We start from the raw sequence: 17,721 nt of genomic DNA on the forward strand, positions 1-17,721 counted from the left end.
AGAGCCACGAAAGTTCCACCCGGTAGCCACCTCTGCGCTTCCAGGTCAAGTATTTTAGGCTCTGTTCACACTTGGAACCTGCGCACTACTGCCTGGGTCCTGGAACAATAGCTGTTTCCGGTGTGATATGATTTTCATATGTGCTTCATTGGTAAATTGCAACATTGTGTCAACTCCTGAAATTTTTGCATGCACTATAGCATGCACGAAAACCGGAGCCTATGCTTTTAAATTCAAAAAAGAATCTATGTGACAATACATTTGGAGAAAGAAGCCATTCCCTGTAAATTAACGTGATTTCTGTGATCGACTATAATTTCTTTTTAGCTTATTTACCTGAGCCCGAAGTGATGTGACTGTTCAAAGTTAAAAAGAGAATGAATCTTTTCCTCCGAATCAATCATGATAAAGCGATCAACAAAATCCTACAGGAGAAAAAAGGAGGTGTTAGTTACCAAAAAGGTTTTTGTCAGACAATGCATTGGCATTGTCACACCACCACCAACATTATGATCACTGTTACCGTAATCACCGTTATTTGTGGGAACATAACACTGTTTTTTCCCCACTCTTCTATGCCAGCAATAATCTTGATTCTTGTAATAGGTACAGGATATCCTAGCCTGCAGGCAACTTTAAGTTTACTTCTCAAAGGACAACTTCCGGTTACTGCTTTTGAATAGTTCAGTTTGTTTCCAGTTTTCTCCAGAGAAAGGTCAAAAATGTGCTGAACTCTTAGCTAATAGTTACCAAGCAGCTTCACTCACCATAATACAGACAGGTGGACAGTATGCCTCCCTGCTTGTAATGGTCTCCTCCATTTCCGAACCAGATGTCGAAGGGCGGTAAACATCGCCCAGGACTTCATACACCGCCGGGAATGCTGACAATACGCTCAAGAGATTGTTCAGAGACTGGAAGACGATAACATACAGTTTACCGGACTAACAAACAATTCAAACTATGCAAATGGGGATAATAAGTTCAATAAGATGTTTATGAAAAAACCTTTTTGTCATATATCACGGCATGTTAGAGTCACGAAGATAAGGAAATATAATTGGATTTTTGTTCTATATTTTAAGAAAATACAGTTCGATTTTTATTTCCATTGTGTTTAGTTTTCATCATAAATGAGTCTAGCTCAAGTAAAGTTTTTTTTGTTTGAAGTTTCTGATATTTTTGAAATGGAAAAGGCTTGTTAATAGACAATTATGTCCCATCAATTTCGCCTACTGGGAGTAATCAGTAAGAGGAAAGCATTCAGCAAACCTTGTTGTAACTTCTGCTATCGATGCTGTCCACGTGTTTAATTCTGGGAGGAGCGGGTCTCCTGTCCTGACCACCTTCAAATACTGTCCAAATGTCACTAACCAACCGCTTTAGAAAACCTACAGAGACAAACGATACAACATGTGGTCATGAATGTTTCCTCTGCATTTCTATCGTAACCTGCAAGCAAGCTCTCCACTTAGAGGGGTCGCGAGAAGTCATGCCATGCGTGTGCGACACGCAAAAGCGGACGCGATAGCAGGGTTAGGCTCAATTCAAACAGTGAACTTTTCATGTACCGAACGTAATATCTATTTGGGTCAGCCCAAATGATACAAGTTTGACGGTTGACTCAAACGTCAAAGTTTACTAGCCGGATTCAATTCATTTTCACGATATACGGTGATGTACAATGCTTACCAATTAAAATAAATATAGTAATTTACGCGTTACATTTGGCAAATGAAACGTTCGACGTTTGAAACGAAGTCCCTCTACAGTCGATTATTCCCACGTGGGCCACTCGAACTTAATTTAATTCATGGGTCGACCCACATTAGATATGTCGGACTCTTGATTTCATGTGTTAATTGAAAGGAAAAGGTTCGGTAAATGAAATTCGAAGGATGAACTGGGCCTTAGCCTCACCTCTCTAAGCCTGCGAGAGCATCCGGTTTTTTCGGAGCGACGACCGAAGATAAGTCTGCGGTTCGCAGGCTACACCTCTCTTTAAGGAGAAAGAATTGCGGAACAAAGTTCACGGGGTGCCAAAAAATCGAACTGCAATCGAGCCTCAACTTGCGAAAGCGCCTCGCAAGTGACCACCTCTACAGGATATCAACTTCAGTTTTCCCTCCCCCTGAAACCACTGTTAAGTTATCTTTTGTCTCAAAATGTAGTCACTTGAGATTTAGATCGTGACGTTTCGACAACATACTGAGTTCTCTTCCCACCTCTATTTTCCAGTGCCACCATTCCTGGAGCAGTAGCAGCAATCTGTGTCACCATTACTCCGTAACCAAACTTTTCACACTTGCTAACCTACAAAACAATTACCATGATCAGACCTCTACGGAGCTTCCAACGTCGGGACAAAATTCGCTGGTACTTTGTCGGTACTGTGGGCTATCGTACGCGGTTAGTGAAATAATCACCAGAGACATAATGTTTGTTTTCTTGAACAAATTATTTTAACTGGTACGATAAGTGATGAATATAGAACAGTTTGAAGAGGAAAACGGCTATTTTTCCGTACTTGTAATTTCTTGTTGTATCTCTCATTCATGTACGCTACGCATTCATTCATCTTTCCCGTCTGTTGCAGAAGCAATAATCCTTTGGGAGTGCCGGCAAAATTCAACAAGTTGTCAATCAGCGAACTTTCCCAAACAAACCTAAGTGAAAAATAAAATTAATGCTGTTTAGTTGAGCTCACACTTACAAGAATACCGTATTAACTTGAAAGAACGTTTATTTATCTTAGCGCGCTCTTTATAGGGACGTCGATGGATTTTCGCTAGCTACATGTAGTCCATGCAGTCATGAAAGCAATCGTGAAATGGTCTACCATGTTAATAAACGAGCTAACTGACGTTACTTACAGCTCTTCGTGTTCTTCTGGTGACGTTTCGTCGGGAGCCAATACTTCATCAGCAGAAGACGCTGATTCATACACCTACGTTAAACAATGATAGCTGATGAAGTTAAACAAACTTAACAAAGTTATTTCGATGTTTCCATAGGGAAAAAAAAAAAAAAAGAACAAAGTAATGTACCCAAGGAAGGATGGAGACTTCTCATAATTTTAGCCGGCGGCTTTCGGTCCGGCAGTCCTTTCCAAGGCTGTGTTCTAGCAGAGCCCAGTGGCCCCTTGTATCTAACCTTTGCTCCCAGACAACTCGAAAATCTTACCTTTTTCATAGAAATCATATACCGGGCACCCTGGATTTCACAGGTTCAAATAACTGAGTGACTTTCATTTTTTCTTAGAGCACAGCATTGGTTTCTCTTGCCTTAAATCGTTTTCGAAAAAAAATGCGCGTTTCTTTACCACGTGGCTCTAACTCCAAGAAAACCTTGCTTTGTGACTATTTATATAAAACCTCTTATCGTATTTAGTGCCTGAAATGTAAGATTTGTCTATGGAAACTTAACTGAGGATGATGGTGGTAGACTCATCTCTTGGTTTCTTCTGGGCTCCCTTGCCAGTTTAACAATTCAGGTATTTATTTAAATACTATCTATTTTACTGTGGCAAAATAAGTAACTGAACTGAAGACCCCTCGGGTGTGAAACACCAAACACTTACCTTAATCCAGGCGTTGGCTACAAACTGGTGTAGCTCATACGGATTGAGTACCATGAGTCCATCACAAGTGTTGTACAGTTGTCGACAAACAAACACAAAACCTGATATAACTGCTTTTGAAGGAGTTCCTCCCGGAAGTCTGTCGGATAATGCTTTTTTGGCAAACTGAGCTATAGTATGAGCAGAAGAAAACCTGAATTGTGGAGAAAAGAGGGAACGCTTAGAAAATAATTCGCACAAAAATTATTCTGGAGGGTATAATACCACCTACAAAAAGTAACAATTGGTCCGTTAAAAACAACAGAGAATTTTACAACTGAAACGAGTTTCGTGTTTGCCCCACCCTGAATCTAATAGGTGTCTGTCTACTCATTGATTTGAAGCAAATTTGTACACAAACTTATTACCGACAAAGCGGTTGCTATTCAAAATGAAAACTACACTGGCCCTCTGTTTAGGAGGTAAGAGTATTCGCTTTTCATAGAGAAGAGAAGAAGAGAAGAGAAGAGAAGTAAGTCATGTTAGCCTGTTTGCGCCATTGGTCAATAAATCCCCCGCGGTATTATATCCTTACGCGCGCTAGACGATCCCTAAAGAGAGTTTAGAGGGTCTGTGAACAAGATAAGGCCATCTTGACAGCAGTGCGCCCATGTTATAGGCTTACAACTAGGCCTGATGTAAATATGAAGATGAAAACATAAGTTACCAACATAGCTCCTTTTAAGAAACTGTTCAGCCATACCTGCTTCTTTGCCATCTATCCTGGGTCTCTCCATACAGCAGCTGTTTCCGCCCATTCTCTGATACAGCCAGGGTGGCTAAAACATCAGCTACTAACAAAAGGGTATTCTCAGCTCCTGCACTGTCACAGCTCTCTACTCCCTGTACATTATCAAGTAATCGACATAACATTTCTCCTCCAAATGTCATTGCTTAATTATTCAGAAAGATGATGAGAATTACGGATATGATCACACAAAGGAAAAACACTGGGCCCTTTGCAGCTAGTCACTCACGTGTAAGAGACGCACTGAGACAAGACAAACAGAGTTCACATCATTCAAAGCGTTAATTCCCTTTGTTTGTCTTCTCTCAGTACCGTAAAGATCCCAACGTAACGATCCTCGTTACTTTCGGATTTAGCAGCCTTTTCCTGTCGCTGCTTTCAGGAGGTCGCTACTTCCGGGTAGCTAAAACGTGTATCGTACATGGGCCGTACGAAGTTACGACAATAATATCGCGACAATTGTGAAAACATCTAAATATGTTTAGAAATCTGTTAACATCTTCTTAATTCCTGCAAATCAAACCTACCTTTCAAACATAACACGTTGATTTTTGGTTGGTTTTTAACAGGTGAACTACGTAATTGTGTATCAGTTACACTTGTTTCCAAAGTTCATAGTCATACTCCCTATTGACGCTGAAACTCTTGCCTACCGCTGTACACTATACAAGACTACTTACATCAAGCCATGACTGCACTGGAGATAGAAGACTGGTTGTGATGGCGTCCTGAAAAAAAAGCACGATTTCGATGAAAAATGTTGCCATCATTGTGAAGAGTACTGTTTCATGGACGTCATTGCAGAGAACTTAGGTTTGCCGTGTTGTATAAGTTCACTATCAGGAGTTTAAGATAGCACGACGGCGAAGGGCAGGAAATTGTCGCTTAAAAAGTGAATTTGCGTTCTTTCAATCTCTATCGCCATTTTCCCAATTCAATTACTTTGTCAAATGCAACCGAACTCTTCTGGAGTCGAATTCCCAACAACCATATCCTCGTTCAGAGGAAAAAAGGAAATTTCGTCGTGACTTATTTAAGTTCTCCATAAAACGTGAAATGAGGCTTTTTAACGTCGTAGTGGTACAGTGACGGTAAAGAAATATACAAAAAATACGCGATGCAGAGTTGTTGTTTTGCCTATTCAACCTATTGCTTTTTTGGTGTTCTCGTTGCCGTCGCCGTATCTTTAACTCCCCATTTATAAAGAAGTGTAGTAAGCAAGGGGAGCGTGAGAGGTGATGGTAACGAGAAAACCCTGCGGTCTCGCTTCTCGCCTTCCTTTCTCCGCGTGCTATTCCAGCGATTCCCGCATCTAAATAGACTGAGGACGAGTTAGCAATTGGCCAAAGCGAAAAAGACTCTAAAACTACCATTTCGGTGGTGTTTCATGTAAACCTTACTTTTGCAGTATATTATTGAATTGCTTCTTTGTTGTTGTTGTTGTTTTTTTTTTTGGCACGAACTACACGTCCAGTGCGTGCAAACTTAAGAAGAGCTGATGCATTGCGCGCGTGCAAATCGTGCAGAGAACAAAAGATTTTGCAAAAGTCGGGTTTACATAAAGCACCATCCAAACGGAAATTTAAGGAAGGTATTTTCCGCTTTGGCCAACAGCATCACTAAAGCATGGTGCAATTTGTCACAGCACTAACCTAGTCTCATAGGCAACTTATGACTAATAAAGATATAGGACATGTAAGAGTAAAATACCCACTAACCTTACAGAGGCACTCTATACAGGAGGTTGTGCAGGAAGCAATCTCTTTAAGCACATCACAAACTAAATACCCCGGGTGGAATTCCGCTGTTAAAATAATATAAAGAAAAAAGGACTTCAGGTACTGTACAACAAAGCAATTTTGAAATCAACGTCAGAAGGCTCGGAAAGAATTCGAGAGATGAGATTCGAAATCAGGACCCTCTGAGTTGTAGATCGAATGCTCTTATTACTGAGCTACCGGAGGCACTATGGTGAGCAAGGCTGAAATTTAATTTGTTATACACCAGCCACCAGTCTATAGTTGCTAACCCTTTGTGGTGTTTTAAATGTACTGTACACATTTATCAGTAGAGAGCTTTAGATTATGAGACGAGGACGACTACGAGTACGAGATTTTCTCAATACTGAGTATTCATCACCCGTGAACCAGCGTCATTTTGGCAGGAAAACGTGACAGCCGTCGTCATTCTACCACGAGTTTTAGCAAGAATGTCGTAGTGGCGGGAACAAGTTGTCAAATGTACGAAGTTTTATCATTTTGCTATCGGGAGAGGGATTAACCTCCTTCAGTATAAAAAACCGCACTAACATTTTGGTGAAAAAAAGAAAAATGAAGCTTTCCGGGGAGTCTTGTTTTAGAACACGCACAAAAACGTTAAATTAAATCCCGTACTCGTCCTCGTCCTCGTCCTCCAATCTTAATCTCTCTAGTACGCAGGTGGAGAGAGAGAGAGAGAGTGACGGAAAAAAGGTTTAGCAGAAGACCTTCAGGTCTTAATAGCCAACACCACTACACTAACACACTTCACAATGTATCATGTGTCTAAATGTCTTGGAAGCAGTGCTCAGAAAAAGATAGCAAAATAATAGACAAGTAGATCAACACTCACTCCTTAGACTATGTGCAGCCTCTCACAGGGCTTTCAACCCCCCCCGTCTTCAAATATTAGGGAGCTTAAGCAACAACGACGGCGACAGCTACAAAAACGTCACTTAAAAAGTGAATTCGCACCGCTTCAAACTTTATCGCGCTTATTCCATCTCGTTTACTTCGTTAAATGTTGGCAAATGTTTTTGGAGTTGAATTCTTTAGGACTGTATCAAAGTTCAGGAAAAGAACAGAAAGTTGTTGTCTTGTGTTCCCGGCCTCGACAAAACGTGAATTCAGGCACTTTCACGTGCAAAGTTGTTATTTTTGTTAATCAAACCTATTGCTTTTTTGCCGTTCTCGTTGCCGTCCGCGTCGTCGTTGCTTAAGCTCCCAATTGAGAATTGATGGGGGAGGGATGATAGATGACGTCATAATGCACATGTCACATGATGTCATTTGTGAAAAGTACGCACGAAAAAAAATTGTGGAATTGTAACATTTGACCTAATTGGCTTATTTCACACCAATAACATTACTGCTTATATTACAATGTCATACTGGAGTTTGTGAGGAAACGTTCGATATTAACAGTAAAATAGCTCAAACAACGCACTGTACTTCAAGTTATATTGTCAGAAAGTCGATTCTACAAGAAATGGCAAACTTTGGCTTTTATCCTGGAGATTTCAAACTCTAATCTGGAGAAAGGGAGAAACGGTTCAAAATCTGGAGTCTCCTCTCCCGGATTATCCGGGAGAGTTGACCGCCTTGCTCTTACTTGTCTTCACCAAGAGCCTCCCATACAGACATTCTTTTGGCTCGTCACGCAATCCTCCCACTTTGTAGAGTAGGAACCCGTGATAAACCCCTAAGAACGTCTTCGTAGGAGGCTGTCTTGGCTGGTTCAGTAAAATACAGAAGAGAAGGAAATGGCCACAATTGCCACATGTGCACTCAAATCTGAACAAAAATCACAGACTAGCCTCCTTAACTTGAGCAAACTGGAAAATCCAGCAAATTCTTACCATCTAAAACAGGTTTGGTACCAGATCTAGGCAAAGCTGTGCACATAATCCGAATCAATGCGACCAGTAAACTAGAAATGGTGACGGTTTCTGAAACACAAACAACAATCAACTGTCAGTCGTTTGTGGTTTGATGCTGACTTTTGAAAGGTCTTTCATGTCTTAAATGTCTGTAAATTGTTCCCTTCAGATAGCACATAACCCAAAAAAATTTTGCAGGTTTATCAAGAGAAAGTTGATCTTTTAAGTTTAATTTACAAGACAATGGAAAGTTACCTTCAGTGTCTGGAAGCACAACTGGAAATAAGTCTCTTCCACCACTGTATAGAAGGACTCTGCCAAGCAGGCAAAGTGAATGAACAAAATAAATATATTCCAAGTCTTGGGAAGTGTAAAACAAGCCATCATTGCCCACAGCTGAAAGCAGATCGGCTTAGCATGAACAATAAAAGGCATACAATGAATAATACTCCACATAATCTTCATTAACCATTCACTTAATGAAAGAAAGAGGCGGGATGGTAGAGGGTTTAAGCTCACTAGATTTTGGAAACCACATTGTTCCAAGCCATTTGTGGTGGATAAACAGGGGAGCTAAAATGAGTAGGTTTCCATGAGATCAATTTCCAAGAAATCAAATGCACTAGAAAATATAGAATTTCAAGATTTTTATTGTATTACATGTATAGAGGAATAAGCACCTAAGAAGGGGAAAAACTGGTCTGTTTACCTCTGTCATGAAGTGTTACAAATGTATTAGGTACAGTGAAAGTACTTCTGACAGTGTATGAAGGACACTGTTATTACATGCACATTCATAATCATTACTGGAGATGGGACTGCTAGTAATTATACATGGCCATCTGAGCCATCCGTAGGTTTGTGAGGCAAAGGCATTACCATCTCCCTTTTTAAATTTACAACCCTGAGAATTGAGGAATCAAACTAATGACCTCTCACTTTGCCGACCATTGCTCTACCAGTTGACCTACATTGTAACCTTGCAGTAATCAAAGGAAGTCAATATAAAAGTTTTGTAGAAGGGGCCGAGAATATTATTTTAACATCTTAAGGTTGATGATTTACCTCTTTGATCTTCTTCAAGCTCTAACAGTTCCAAGGACTGAAGGGTTTTACATGTTGTGGAGAAGTCAATACAATGACGGATAGCATCAACTAACTGCAACATGGACAAAATCAGTTCATGATAATAACAGACTGACTTCTCAAACCAATGGCAAAATACTTTATAAAAATTACAATGTACATCATGTTTATCAGCCAGGATAATGACCCACTTGTTAACACTGTGACCCACAAATAAGGACAGAATCAACCTTAAGTGGTCCACAAACACACTGCAAGGACAGAATCTATTTAAACAAGCAGTAACAAGAAAGAATTCTCACTAGCCAGTTATCCATGTAAAAAATATTTGGGGGAGCAAGCTGGAATGGCACAGTGGTGGGAGCAATTGCCTCCCACCGATTTGGCTCAGGTTTGAGTCCTGATGTTGATGTTGTATATAGGTGAGCTGACTTTTTTGTTGGTTATTTTCTTTGCTACAAAAGGTTTTTCTCCACGTACTTAAGTGTTCCCCAGCCTTCTTTACAAACCAACATGCCCAATTTCCAATTTGATCTGGGAAAAGTCTCCATTACTAAGGGACACTTGGTAGGAAGGCCTCAGGCTTACAATGCATTCAGTACTGTTCTTTGAACTGTCAAGGGTCACCCCCTCTAGATGACATTAGCTGGTTTGCTTTGGTTTGGTAACATAACTTACATGTAAACTGAGGAGTTTGACCCTGGACATTGGACAGACTGTGGAGAATTTCTCAGAGCAACAGGGCTGCTAGTAAGATTTCAAGTGGTCAGATATCCAATTTAGAACACACGGACTTGAACAGTTGGAAAGTTCTTCTGGTTTCATTTTTCTTTCTGCTTCCCATGAAAGTAGCCAGGGGTCATATTCATGATTCAAGCTGGTGAATATACGCAGTCCCTGGCTGGCACTTAGTGACAGCACTGCAGGAGCAAGTTGACTGAAAAAATTTTACGTGACATTTCTCTGTTACTCATGACAGACCATGTACTGAAGACTAAAACCCCATTTACACACACTAAAAAAATCAGCACAGCACGCCAAATTTTTGGTACCGTGCTGACAATTTTAAGGCACGGCCCTCCCAATTTTCGACTTGTAAACGTATCGGTCCCAAATGTAATGTGGCACCAGTGCTCAAAATTTTACCAGAGGTAGTCTAGGCACAGGTAAACAAGGCAGGGTGCCAAAAATTTCGTGTGCGGTGCCGATTTTTTTACTTTGTGCAAATGGGGTTTAAAACTATTAAACACATACACACACAGCAAACTTACCAAAGAGCTATGCTTTTTCAGTTCTTTGATTGCAACTGTCCTACTGTAATTACCATGCTATGAATAATTAAAAACAATAATACATGCATTTTTTCAAAAAGAATGATTATTGAATTTATCTTACTTATCATGGAAGGAATATGTTGAAACTGTTTTTTTCCCATGCTGTATGCCAAGACAACACACTACACTGGGTACAGGTGAATATAAGCACTAGATCAGAATGAATTGACTGTTCTTGCTTATGACAAGTCACTACCAATATATAAAATAATATGATACAAATGAAATTACAAACCATTGTGCTAGGTGAATGTTAACTTACATTTTTGTACATTTCTTAAAAATCATCAATGTAAATGATAACAATTAAAATGATGTCTTACCATCCACTTTTTAAACCAGGTTGCCTTTGGGTCAACGAGGGCTAGAAAATGCAGTGGTGTCATGTACTGCAGGTCTGAGGAACCAAATCCAGCCACAGAGCTTGAAGAGAAAAGATTAAATGTACTGTCCAGGACAGACTCAAGAAACCTGAAGAAGAATAAGGATCAACATGGAACTATAAGTTACTGAAAATACTGCAGAAAGCAATGCAATTAGTAATTTAAAAAAAAAACGTATATCAGGCTGTTTATTGGAAAAAAGGCAGTTTTTATTTGTTTGTTTATTTAATATTATTTATTTATATCTTTATTTTAAAGAGGTGCTTATTAAACTTATACAACATTGAGCTACAACTTAACCAGTAGTATAGCTATGGAAAAAATTTAAAAGGAAAGGTAACACCATGATATTAGTTTTCAAGAATATAATAAGGTTCAAATGCTCATCATCAATCAGAGGTAGTTGTCTTCATAAGCCTAATCAATGTCTAAACTTGTGAAGGTCTAACTTTTGAATATGTAGACAAAATCTTAAAGTGTTACCATTCAAATCAAACCTCACTGACAGAGCTTTTGCATGGTACTATTTTGTTTCTTGGAATTTTACAAAAAAGAAATTTGAATTTGTTGGCGAGTTTTTCTTTGGCCACTATGAGGAGTAACCATTAAGGCCCAAGAGTGACCAACACCAGACTTCTCCTAGCATTATGAAGACATTGTCGGGAAAAACAGTTATGAGAATTAACAAAGGGAGGATGATTTGATCTCAAATTCTCAAATCAAATTCTCTCAACTATTTCTTTAAGGAAATGTATGGCAATAAGTCCGAATAATTTGTATGATTTGTGTAACTGGGGCTTAAAGAGCTGAACAGCATGAAGAATCTATAATTATACAACTGAAAGAAAACTTGGTACTAAACTCACCATTCTGGATATCTGATCCAAAAAGAGGCCACTTCATGTTGGAATTCATTCAGTAACCTAAACTGCAGATTGTTTTAAAAAAACAAATTTAAATCAGTTATTTGCAGATAAGCATCAAAAAGCTAAGAAAATAGAAAACAATTTGCTGGCATTAATTATGTACTGATTGTAATAAAAAATTACATTGTACTTACAGCTGTAGGCTAAAAAACTTTGGAGTTATGAAACGCATAATATTATAAGAAGAAATAAAAACTAAAATTAAATTAAATCAAATTAGAAGTAAAATTATCTGTTAGCTTGCAGTCCCATTTTAGTGCATGACTGTACAATGTATACTCTCAATGTAAGCTCTCAAACTTTTGCCTAGCATGAGAGGTTAAAGGTCACAGAAGAGAGAAGAACAAAGCAGGCTTGCTTACAGGCTGTCAATAATATTCTTTATAATTAGCTATTATTAATAAGATTCTGTTGTTATTAATAAAATTAATTTATTATAAAAAATATATATATATAAACTGACCCTTTTGAGCAGTCTTTGATTGCTGCTAGTAGAAACATCTAGACCATTCTCTACATTAACTCGGTGAAAACTAACATCAGTGAAGTAGGAACAGAGGTGTTCCGCTGAAAACACATCAAAGTTCATGGTAGGAAAACATTACAAGCACCTGCTGTACAAGTATCCTAAGCAAACGTTCCTAGGGTTTTGTCATGCATTGCTTCCTTGCAAACATTGGGGAGGATTGCATGATGTGATAAGCCAAAAGAATGTCAGTGTGGGGAGGCTGCTGTTGTAGGGGTTGTGATCCAGTCTTATATATCATGAGTGCAATTTTTACTTTGTTTCGGTTTTATCTCCGCCATCTTCCACAAAAACCAACCGAAAGAAAAAAAAATTGGTCCAAGAATGAAAGTAAACCATAACATTGGTGAGCAACGGGTGGTGCAATGGTGAGAGCACTCTCCACCCACCAATGTGGCCCAGGTTCAAATTCTGAGCATCGGTGATATAATGATGTTGGTTGAGTTTGTTATTGGTTAATCTCTCTATTGCTCTGCAAGGTTTTCCCCTAAGTACTTTGGTTTTCCTTTCTCCTTAAGAACCCACACTTCCAAATTCTAATTGATCTGGACTGCCCCAATACATTTAAACTAGCTATAAGAACTCTGAAGTATTTTGAGGAATAACAAACAACAATTAACAATTATCATCCACAGCAAAAACGCAAGTGCTACATGTAAACGCAAGATAACAAAGAGTCAGCTCACCTAGACATGTGTAGATCTCTTTAGTTACATGAGCAGAGGATGCCATGAACATTCTTGCATGGAATTTAAGGCTTTTTTCCTATCACAAAAGAAAACAACATTAATAACATAATATGAAGCTGCTCTTGTAGGTAAGTCTGATCAAGTTCTCACAAACTTTCTTTCTAATGGACTTGTTAGTATCATCAATAATTCATTTCAGTTCTTTATCGCCCAAACATAAAAGCCATATGAAAGAAAAAGAAAGGCCAAAATTAAAAGGGAAATTCATGTAGCTATATTAGCCACAACTATATGCTGTAGGTAAGTGGGTAATACTCTGACATCATACACTTCCACTCTTATAAATAAGAACTGGGATTATACAACTTCATAACCGGTTTTAAGATCAATGGCTTATAAACAGCTAGGGAGCTTATAAATTTGTATTCATGGGGGGTGGGGGTGGGGGGCTTATAACTACACTAGTGCTGATCAAAATCCTTTTTGAACTTACTTACTTTTAAACCTTCAAAATGTCATAAAAAATCAAATTCCTTTCAATACAAGCTGGAGGCTGGAGGGGAGCTTATATGCATTTTGCTGTTCTTTACAGGTAGATGGGCCTATCACTGGGGTGAGAGGCTTTATATTAGCAGAAGTTTGCAGTATTTGGAAGAATAAGGTTTTCAGACATACTGCAAGATGCTCATCTCCATCTGCCAGTGCAGCCAAGAGTCCTTTTCTTATTCCTTCTGAATTTTTACTTGTGAGTTCATCAGAAAGCGGAAACTGGTAGAGTGTATTCAATGCATTAATCCGCACCTGTCAATCAGTGAATAAGACACAGTATACATTGATTGAGAATAACCTGTGTTTTTAATTTCAATTAATTTTAAAAATAATTACAAGAATACAAATACACCTGTAGTAAATAATGAAGCTCTCTTTGCAAGAACGTCCTTATAGACTGTAAAACAGTAGGTTTTTCCCCTCAAAATCACAATCAAAATTGTTTACTATGTAGGTGCAAAGTGCCAGCACATTGTCAGAGTCTCGCTCACACTAAACAGGCAAACCTCACATGCCTGTCATCTCTCCCTAGTCTTACACTTCATTTCCAGCCTTGCTCCAGACCTTTAAGCTTTTGCATATTTGACATACACAAAAATTGGGTACTGTTTTGTACACATTCCTAAGGGTTTTTGGTCATTTTTTAAACTGTTTCAAAATTCCTGAATTTTGGCATGTCACTTTTGTTTTAGTAGACAAACCCTTTTTGAACTCTTTCAATTTTGAAAAGTAACTTATTCAATAATTAAATAAGTTACTTTTCGAAATAGAGTAAGTTATTACTTATCATAAGGCTTGACTCACCTGCAGTGGTTTAACAGGATCAAGATTCTCTGCAATCTCACTAAACTTCTCAGGTGTCATGTTAAACATAAACCCAGTCTAAAAAACCAAAGAGGAAAAATATACCATGGTACAAAGTACGTGTAGGACAATGAAACATATTTCATGTACTTGCATGTGTCCTTTGTTTATTGATTGATATAGGCTGGTTTGCATTTACTTAATTATCGAATATTTTCTTATTAATTAAAATTAGTAGAGGCTTCCATTAAGTGTACAAAAAAATAATAAGCAAATTACAGAGGCAAACAAACAAACTCAAGGTCCCAATGTAGTTGACCCCAGAAAAGGGAAAAAATTCAAGAGTTCAAGAAAAATTAAGGATAAGAAATCAAATATAGCAAATAATATAAATAACAACAATATTATCATAATTTAAACTGATGTACAACAAGGGCGAACCATTTTCCAGGTTCAAAAAGTGGCCCATTAACAAATTAATGAGTGAGTAGCCAGCAATTTTGCTGTTTCCAGTAGAATATTAGTCTAAATTTTCAGTCATCCCTTCACCCTACCCCCACTTGCAGCAGCCTGTTAAGGAGGGGGGAGGGGGGGGGATGTCATTTCAGACTAATGGAATATTGCCACCTTATCGACACTACCGTTTAACAATATTAGAGAAACCACATGCATTTTGGCTTTTGTCATGTGGTACCCTGGTTATCCTTCCCACTGTTACATAAACCATTTTGACTGGGCAGGCTGCGATGAAAAAGGGGACCATGTGATCTCTTAGACCTTGTAAAAGGCACCTTCACCTTCAAAGAGAATGATTTATAAGTAACCAACTTATCAATACTTTGCTCCAGTTATACCTGTCCAAATGAAGATGACATGGATGAATCTTCATCACTTGAATCCAGTGATAACCTGAAAGGTGCCATTCGGCCCCTGTTTTCTGTGAGCTCATAGTCAGATAAACGAAGGCGAGGATTCTGAGAAAAGGTTTGGATCTGAAAATCAAAATAAAAGTTACATTAAGTTATCACAGGTGATTACATGCTTCTTTTTAGTATTACTAGTTATTACAAAATGTAATTTTACCAAAAATGGCTGAGAAATGGACAAGATGATTTGTCAGAAAATATCACATTCAAAGAAACTCTTAAGAATTTGTCAAGAACTGGGTTACATGCAGTACTATTGATAGCCATGTTTCAAACAACTCAAGAAGTATGCTTCTTCTTTATTGAACATACAATGTATGATAGCTCAAAGTGTACATATACAAAATGCACAGAGGATAAACTATCAGTTATTAAATTTTGCATTGCTAATTTTCATGAGAACTTTCTATTTTCAGGTCTTTAATTCTGCAGAAATTAGGTGGTTGAAAACTGTACACCTGTATGACCTTGGCTATGAAGATTAGGAAGACCATTTTAGACTACTGGTAACATTTTTAATTAAAAGTATTTGTAAGGAATTATACCAGTGCATTCACAGCATCCTTTGTATCTGCTAATATTGACTGCTGGAGATTGATAAACCTGCAAGGGTAAGAGGGTGGTCAACAGTGACCAGTGCAGCAAGCATAAAAAGACAAAATGAAAATACTATCTTTACAACGTGGACTGGCTATTAACTGTGATAGACATACATGTATATTCATCTTTGTAGTAGTAAGATCAGTACTAGTTTCTTTAGCCTTGAAAGAAAAGTCCATTAAAATGTTCAGACAATATCTCAAGGTATACACTGTATGAGCAGGTAGAACTTTTAAGTGCAAAAAAGATCATACTTAATATGCAAGGCTGTGCCATAAGAATAATTGAAGGGAACTCATTTCCCTGAACCTGAGAAATCAAAGGTGCCTGGGATATGGTTTTTATGGAAAACTAAGATTTTCAAATTGCCCAGGAGCAAAATAAGCAATGTAATGCTAGAACACAGCCTAGATATTTTATGCCATCATATATGTACCAAGAATTAGAAAGTAAAAACTCTGCATTATATCAGATCATAATAATAAATATTTTCTTACAGTAATACACACAATTATCCCGCTAAACTTTTATCCAATGTCCTAGTATTCAATTAACCCTCCCTGGTTCTATCATGGTCATGGAAAGACTCAGTGGCAGATCCAGAAAATTCAGAAAGGGGTGGCGGGACACTTGAAAACTCCATTCTAGATAAGCTTTATTTCTCTGAGACGGAATTCAGTAAAAATAATACAAAATTTCAAAGAAAAAAGGGTGGCTGCAGTCCCCTCAGCCCATCCCTAAATCTGCCATGAGACTAGATAAAATAATAGAAATGCTTTATGATACAGCTGTCCTCCAGCATTGTATAAAGATTTCAATGTATTCCTTCAGTGTATTAACTGTTACTCACTCTGGTGATGCTATAATCTCCTCAGTTATCACTGGAAGGGTGTTGTTCCTGTCCCCCTCCCTTCCATCAAGTCGCTCTAACTTCTTGTCGATCAACGGTGTAAGTGTATTGTCAATACGGCTTCTAAGCTGCCTCACAAAGTCATATCTAGCAGGAAGTTCAGGATATTTTGTGCAAGTTAGTTTAATTAGACCATCTGATTTGTTAGATCCCAATCTCCTCTACCTTTACCTTTAATAAGTTAGTAAAGCTGGTGAGGACGTATCACACTAACTGTTAAAAAAAAAAGAAATACATATATAATGACTAGGCTAGTTTGGATTGTAGTTCATAAAAGTAGTCACTTTCTCCTTGAACACAGCTAGCGATAGAGACAACACTACTGCTGCTGGGAGTGCATTCCACTCCCTAGAGACCCTCTGGAAAAAGAAGAATTTAAGGGTATCCTTAGAGTTAAAGGGAATCTGGAATTCATATGTATGACTGTTCCAAGTTCTTGTTTCCTTGGAGAATTTCAACAGAGACCTTTAGATTCTAAGATGAGTACAACTATGAGTACGAGATTTTCTCAGTGCTAAGTAGTGCACGTGCATGAACCAGTGTTATCATTTTGGCGGGAAAACTTGGTAGCTGTCATCAGTCAACTGTGATGCTTACCGAGAATGTCAAATTAGCATAAACAAGATATCAAATGTTAGAAGTTTTATCATTTCTCGATCTGGAGGGGGTGTAACCTCCTTCACTTAAGATAACAGTACTAAATTTTCTAGTGAAAAATGGTAGAATGAAGCTTTCCCGAGAGTCTATAATTAAAAATATGCGAAAAAGCTTTAGGTCAAATCTCATACTCGTAGTCGTCCCCGTCCTCGAATCTTAAGGTCTCTATTATGTATATTCAAATCAACGAGTACCTTCCTGAGGTCTGGGGTGAGGAGGTGTTTATAGAAAACCCTAGCTGGTAATACTAATCCCATGGTAACCTATGCACATTTATAATGCATTTAGTTACTTAACAGTAGATTTTTCCAAGGTGACCCGGGCTAG

General features: G+C 38.3%; 1 protein-coding gene across 2 annotated transcripts in view; it reads right to left on the minus strand.

The window, feature by feature from the left end:
- LOC140927387 (protein broad-minded-like) overlaps positions 1-17,721 on the minus strand; it is a 31,176-nt gene that overhangs the window by 12,913 nt on the left and 542 nt on the right. The window contains exons 2-23 of one of the 2 annotated variants that reach the window (XM_073377028.1): positions 16,678-16,824; positions 15,773-15,830; positions 15,156-15,293; positions 13,624-13,749; positions 12,946-13,024; positions 12,197-12,300; positions 11,674-11,735; positions 10,748-10,895; positions 10,362-10,418; positions 9,070-9,163; positions 8,260-8,400; positions 7,984-8,073; positions 6,086-6,171; positions 5,048-5,095; positions 4,323-4,462; positions 3,581-3,773; positions 2,874-2,947; positions 2,528-2,666; positions 2,226-2,313; positions 1,273-1,391; positions 768-914; positions 337-425 (exon numbers count right to left, since the gene is read on the minus strand). In XM_073377028.1, the coding sequence (XP_073233129.1) occupies positions 337-425; positions 768-914; positions 1,273-1,391; positions 2,226-2,313; positions 2,528-2,666; positions 2,874-2,947; positions 3,581-3,773; positions 4,323-4,462; positions 5,048-5,095; positions 6,086-6,171; positions 7,984-8,073; positions 8,260-8,400; positions 9,070-9,163; positions 10,362-10,418; positions 10,748-10,895; positions 11,674-11,735; positions 12,197-12,300; positions 12,946-13,024; positions 13,624-13,749; positions 15,156-15,293; positions 15,773-15,830; positions 16,678-16,824 (2,367 nt within the window). Of the gene's footprint in view, positions 1-336; positions 426-767; positions 915-1,272; positions 1,392-2,225; positions 2,314-2,527; positions 2,667-2,873; positions 2,948-3,580; positions 3,774-4,322; positions 4,463-5,047; positions 5,096-6,085; positions 6,172-7,983; positions 8,074-8,259; positions 8,416-9,069; positions 9,164-10,361; positions 10,419-10,747; positions 10,896-11,673; positions 11,736-12,196; positions 12,301-12,945; positions 13,025-13,623; positions 13,750-15,155; positions 15,294-15,772; positions 15,831-16,677; positions 16,825-17,721 lie in introns of both variants that reach the window. The other variant, XM_073377027.1, reaches the window with a different exon arrangement.

Source organism: Porites lutea, chromosome 2 (assembly GCF_958299795.1).
Source record: "Porites lutea chromosome 2, jaPorLute2.1, whole genome shotgun sequence".
In the NCBI taxonomy this organism is placed as follows: Eukaryota; Metazoa; Cnidaria; class Anthozoa; order Scleractinia; family Poritidae; genus Porites; species Porites lutea.